The 6,535-nt window shown below is 41.4% G+C and overlaps 1 protein-coding gene across 1 annotated transcript; it reads left to right on the forward strand.

Moving 5' to 3' along the window:
• Positions 1-2,687: 2,687 nt before the first annotated feature.
• id2b (inhibitor of DNA binding 2b) lies at positions 2,688-5,209 on the forward strand. The gene is made up of 3 exons (XM_036581880.1): positions 2,688-3,163; positions 4,012-4,078; positions 4,441-5,209. Exons 1-2 carry the CDS (start codon positions 2,813-2,815, stop codon positions 4,066-4,068), a joined length of 408 nt encoding a protein of 135 aa, XP_036437773.1. The 5' UTR covers positions 2,688-2,812; the 3' UTR covers positions 4,069-4,078; positions 4,441-5,209.
• Positions 5,210-6,535: the final 1,326 nt, after the last annotated feature.

The following is a 6,535-nucleotide window of genomic DNA, read 5'->3' on the forward strand; positions in this document are numbered from 1 at the left end:
ATAATGTTGAGAAACCATGTTCTCCTTACAGTTCCCTGGAACAGCTGAGAAAAGAGCATTATCCTGAAACCCTACTCCGCCTGGCCCGCATACAACAATAAAGGGCAGAGAGAGAGACGGAGAAACTCTTGAGTTTCGTGTGATGGTCCAGAGGATGCCATTCAGTCGCGTAAGGTTAGACGTTTTCCTTTTGTTTTCCAATATCTCGGGGAAGAAAAGGTCAAAAAACACTCACTCACCAACACTACGTATTATGACAACAGACACAATTCTATGTGTCCTTTGGACAAGAACCTGAAACTCGTACGTTAAACTTTTCCCAGCAGCCTCCATCTCTTATCTCTGCTGAGTTCTCTGAGTATTTTGCTTTTTTAGCTTTATTATCTGAATATGATAAAACAGTTCCAATACAACGAAAGAAAGGAAGAAAGGAAGTAAGCCCGGGAATGGATGTCATGAGGGCATGAAAGAGCAGTGCCAATTTCACCCAAATCAACACATCACAGAGTTTTTTGGAGAGAATGTTCAGTAAATGGTTCTATATAGCACCTTTTTTAAAAGGGTTCTATATAGCACCAAAAGTGTTCTTCAGATTGATGAAGAATGTGCTGTAAATAGTTTTGTATAGCACCTTTTTGAAAAGGGTTCTATATAGCACCAAAAAGGGTTCTTCTGTTGATATAAACTGACATTGTAACAGTAGAAGAACCCTATTTGGTGTTATATAGAAACCTTTTCAGAAAAAACGTGCTATATAGATCCATTTACAGCACATTCTCCATTAATCTGAAGAACGTTTTCACAATGAAAAGAACCCTTTAATCATGTAAAGCGTTCTGTAAGTGTTCATGGTGCTATATAGAGCCATTTTCTTCAATAAAGAACCCTTAATTTATGTACTTTATGTATTTTATTAAGTTTAATACATACAGCAGTCATACTATAAATCCAAACATTTGTAGACACTGACGTTCCTTCTGAAATCAAGGATATTAATAAAGAGTTTGTCGCCTCTTTTCTGCAGTAACAGCCTCTGCTCTTCTGGCAAGGCTTTACTCTAGATGTTGAAAAATTGCTGTGAGGATTTGATTGCACTTAGCCACAGGAGCATTGGTGAGGTCAGGTACTGATGTTGGATGAATAGTTCTGGATCATGGTGGTCTTTGGCTTGTGCAGCTGCTCCAGAGCATCTCACTATACTGACAATGCTTTTCTAAGTAGATTATAAAAGCTGTATGTGTGTAATTGAATGTTTTTGGACTCACATTGCAAGCTCTGTTAAGAATTATCTGATCTCTTCTCAAAGTTGACCAATGACCCCCTGTAGCACTGCAATCATGACACTGAATATTGTCCAGTGTTTATGTAATTCTGCTTCTGATCAAATGTAGTGCAGCATCTGGGTACTTTTTGGTAACCATTTAGGGCACGTTGTTCTGTCTGGAGTCCCACTTTGGCACACTGTTTAGAGTGGAACTGTGACGCTGCCGACACTGCTGTAAAATATAAGTCAGTTTTTCCAGTCCTGAAGTCCACCTGCACTGCCAAGTTTAGCATTTCTTTGCTCTAATACATCTGAATCAGGCTTGATCAGTAGCTAATGGTGTAAGTGGTGGGAAGACACAGAAGTGTGAAAGGTAGGTGGAATACAGAACAAAATAGTAACCGGTTTGGAATCTTGCAGAAATGACAGAGTCGTTAGATTTTATTTATACCCACACCTGGTGGTTTCCAATCCTGGAGACCCAATGTCCAGCACTTATATTTTCCCTGCTCTAACACTTCCACTCAGGGCAGGATTGTTCATTAGCTGATTTCTTGGATCAGGTGTGTCACTGCAAAGCAAAATATGCAGGAACTGAACCAAGACTATGCAAGGCATGGTAGACCTCCAAAACTGTACATAGAGGTAGGAGAAAATCAAGCTCCACCCCTGCTTCAGATCTGAAAAAAATCCACAGGCGTTTCTGTTCATCCTTCTACAGAGAGAAGACAACTCAACGCTACAGGTCTGAAAGGATGTGTGGCTGTCAAGAAGCCCTTACTGAGAAAAGGAAATAAACAAAAAAATCCCCCAAAAATAAAAAGACAATTTGGAAATCGAACAAAGAAGCTTCAGGTGCTGTCAGGACAATGGACTGACCACTCCAGTCCAGACCTCAATATCACTGAATATGATGGGGATTACTTGGATTGAGAGAAGCAGAAAATGCAACCGACTTCTGTTTTTTTATGCTGAAAAATAAATAACTTGTACTAACGAGTGTTGTTTTTGTACAGTACTGATTATCTAATAAATATACGAGATAATATATAACTACATAAACCCTAAACACCAAACTTTTTAACACACACGCATATACAAGTATATATATATATATATATATATATATATATATATATATATATATATATATATATATACACACACACACACACATATAGAAAGAATTAATTTTCACTATCAAACATCTGAATCCTCTGTAAGTGTAAAGTGCCTTCAGCATCTGCACGATCTTCTTGGACTCGCTCCATCACCACCACGAGGCTAGAATGCAGACCGAGTGGGCGGGATTTCATGGACCAATCCTGCTGCTCCGAGTCGCTGATTGACGTGGCGGCACTGGCCAATCCGCTTCAAGCACTGTCCTCTATAATAAAGCTCACCGCGCACTCGCTGTGAGAGACGCGAAAAGACAACACGCGCTGCTGAGAGGTGTGATCAGGCTGAACTGTGAGGGAGCTTTTCTGTTTGCTGTGTTTCCTAATTTCAGCCTCTAAGAGGGCAGAAAGGCTCTGCTGTCCGCCCACGATGAAGGCGATCAGTCCGTTGCTGCCGCTGAGGCGGACACCGTCCCACACACTGGAGCGAGATCTGGGCGTCTGGAGGAGCAAAGGCGGCGCGGAGGAGCCGCTCGGTCTGCTGTGCAACATGAACGACTGCTACAGCCGGCTGAAGGAGCTGGTGCCCAGCCTGCCGCAGAACCGGAGCGTCAGCAAGATGGAGATCCTGCAGCATGTCATCGATTACATCCTGGACCTCCAGACCGCGCTGGACTCCAGCTCGGCCTCCGCCGCTCCGCAGCAGCAGGAGCAGGACTGTGTAGCTCCAGAGAGAGCAGTGATTTCTCTCCACGCTGTCAACGACACGAGCTACTCTCAGGTAAACAACGCACACAGCTCACTTCTGCTGAACTCACTCAGACAGACAAGAAGACCTTTACATACACGACGCTGAAAAACACTGTACTGAGTTATGGTCGTGAGCTGAACACAACAGTCACCACTGTTGAATGAACAACTACAATGTTGAATTGACTCGGAGTGTTTAATTGACTCTTACAGGGTTTACAGGATAAATTCTTAGCGTTAAATTGATCTACAGTGTAGGATTGATTTATAGTGTACACTTGACTCTTACAGTGTAAAATGGAATATACAGTGAAATTTACACTGCTGTATTGACTTACGGTGTAAAATTCCTACAGTGTTGAAGTTGACAGTGATTTACAGTGTTGAATTGGCTCTTACAGTGTTAAACTGATGCATGTAGTGAACTGATTCTCACACTGCAGAACTGACTTGACTGACATTGTTGAATGTTGACTCTTACAGTGCTGAATTAGCTTATACTGCTTTCATTTAAGTCATTCAGCTAAGTTCAACACTTCATATCCAGCTGGATTTAAATAAGCATTGTAAGAATCATTCAGCACTGTGTTTTTCAGTGTGTGGCTAAAGCTCACAAAAATAACTAGTAATAACATAAACAATAAAAGTATTATACACTAGTGATACTGTGATCATTTATAATACTTTTTTTCCATGTGAAATTCTTCTAGTACTGTCTCGAGGTAATATAGCCTTAAATATTAGTGTAGTACAACACTGGTAAACACTGGCAACTGTCCTACAGGAATCCAGCAGAAATTCCTGTAGTAACACTAAAGTTTTTGGGAAGGAAAGAAAGAAAGAAACAAATAACAGAGTTGATTTTTGTTGTTTTTGCAGTCCAGTAACTGTCCAAGAGAAATTACCTCAGATGACCACATGACTATCCCTCGCTGAGCCTGAACTGGTAAGACACCCTCACATACAGTAGCTAACAGCAGTAGTACAAAAGTATAGCATAATGGGAGCTTTGATAGTTTGGATATTTATGAGCGTAAATCATAAATGATTTTTCAGTGTTCAGTGTCAAGGCTATGTAGAATTGTAGAAATAGGTTTAAACAAGAGCCGCTCGGACTGTTATCAGCTTGTTCTCCTCAGTGCCCGGTGTTTGCTGCTGGGTTAAAAGTCTGAAAAAAAAAAAGAACTTGAGCACGGCGGCTTCCTGTCTGGCGCCAGTCTGTCCGGATCTCTGTCCTTCTGCTCCTTCTGACTTAACTAAACACGCCTCCCTCTCTCTCTCTCTCTCTCTCTCTCTCTCTCTGTGCAGGTGTTTCGGTCATGGAGCAAAAACAGGACCTTTTTTGTTATTCCTCTGTGTCCTTTGCCTGGACTTCGTCTTGAATGACATGGATTTCCCTCAAACGGAGATGAAAAAAAAAAATGTTCTGTGTGATTTTTTTAATCTATCTTTATATTTATCTACAGGCTGTATACTTCTTTCTTCCAAAGGAAGATTTTGTTACAGGACTTACTGAGATGAAGCAAAATGAAGAAATCAACTTTATTTTTTCTTTAATGCCTTTTTTTCCTCTTTGTTAAAGTGTAGAGTATGTGATTACAGCCTTGGTGTGGAGAGAGCACTTGTAATAGTGCAGCCCTTCAGGAGCTGAACTCTGAGTGTTACAGCAGGGACTCGGTGAGCTGCCCAGAGCTGTGGCCTTCAGGGAGGGCAGCTTCGCCTGGGCTCCCTCATTGACCTGCACATTTTAGTGTTTTCCCTGCTCTAGTGCACCCAGTTAACCTCCTGAAGGGTTATTGATGAGCCGATGAGTTGACTCAGTTGCGTTAAAGCAGGGAAAGCACTGAAATGTGTAGAGTGTCTACATGGCCAGGCCTGAGAAACCAGAACTAAATGGATGGCATGGATGAACAGCTTTTAAAACAGTTCATCTTGTGCTGTGAGTGCTGTACAGTGAATCAATGTTTTTTTCCCTTTCTGCTGGAATGTGACATTTGTAATGCTATAAAATAATTTTATAAAAGTAATGTAAAATTGCACTTTTTATATAAAAATAAATATGATGTAGGTAACGAAACTGGGTTGTCGTCTATGTATTATCCTGGGCCTACAGCTTAAAAACACAATGTACATTTATAAAATAAATGATGCAGACCTTCACACTTTGTATTGTCCCAGGCCTAAAACTTGACCCACTCAAGCCATCTTAAGTCCATCACAGTTTGGTGACCTCCCTACTCCAACACGTCTGCTAAACCTGGTCATTAACTGTTGAGTTGAACCAGGTGTGTTTGAACAGGGAAATCACCAAACTGTGCTAGACTCAAGGCCTCCACGACCAGAGTTAGGAACACATGCACTACATTCTGATATCCACTGTGAAACTAAAAATAACCATGAACATTAAAACTAGTCCACAGTAGTAAATGACAAGCCTCCTTTAAGTGGTCTGTGACAGGGAGAACAGACCATGATTCCCTTTAGGATAATCTTTCAACAACTATGGTCATTCCTGTATATTGTTAGTTTTTTTTGTGGGGGGGAGGGGGTCACCGGTGAGCTGTGTAGATGTTAAATGTAAAGATATTTTACACAAGATTTGCTGCAGATTCCACTGTGGACACAGTATACAACTGAACTGTTCACTACACAATACATGTGCCAAACAGCCTCTCTCAATATCAGTTGTATAGATAAGCTGTTTAAAGTAAAGTGATCTGATGTGAAAAGATTCCATTCTACAGACTCTTGGAAGTCTAAATTGTTCACAGTGGTGAAGAACTAGACACCTAAGGGGTTTAATGCCTTAAAAAGCTACATCGCATAAAGTCATTATACAAAACGGTTAGGAATATGGTGCCTGAGACATTGTTTTATGATAGTTTATGATATGATAGTTTTGTTTGCCACTGTTACATATAACGGCGGCACGGTGGCGCAGTGTGTAGCGCTGTCGCCTCACAGCAAGAATGGCCTGCGTTCGATTCCCGGCCGGGTGACCAGGGTCCTTTCTGTGTGGAGTTCATGTTCTCCCCGCATCTGCATGGGTTTCCTCCGGGTACTCCGATTTCCTCCCACAGTCCAAAGACATGCAGTCAGGCCAATTGGACATACTAAATTGCCCCTAGGTGTGAGTGTGTGTGTGAACGTGTCTGTCTGTCTGCCCTACGATGGACTGGCGACATGTCCAGGGTGTATCCTGCTTTCTGCCCAATGATAGCTGGGATAGGCTCCCGCAACCCAGAAGGATAAGCAGTTTAGATGATGTGTGTGTTACATATAAAAGAGGAGACATGTAGGTCCAATGTAGGTTTTTTTGCATAATAAATATAATTACTATATTTGTGTCGTGGATAAGGTAATGCCTGGGGCCTCATTTAAAAAAAAAAACTTTGCTCTTAAA

This window comes from Colossoma macropomum, unplaced genomic scaffold (assembly GCF_904425465.1).
Source record: "Colossoma macropomum unplaced genomic scaffold, Colossoma_macropomum, whole genome shotgun sequence".
Taxonomy (NCBI): Eukaryota; Metazoa; Chordata; class Actinopteri; order Characiformes; family Serrasalmidae; genus Colossoma; species Colossoma macropomum.

Coding starts and splice junctions, on each gene's coding strand:
- id2b (XM_036581880.1), top strand. CDS start 2,813: ATGAAGGCGATCAGTCCGTTGCTGCCGCTGAGGCGGACACCGTCCCAC. Junction 3,164..4,011: donor ACGACACGAGCTACTCTCAG/GTAAACAACGCA, acceptor TTGTTTTTGCAG/TCCAGTAACTGTCCAAGAGA.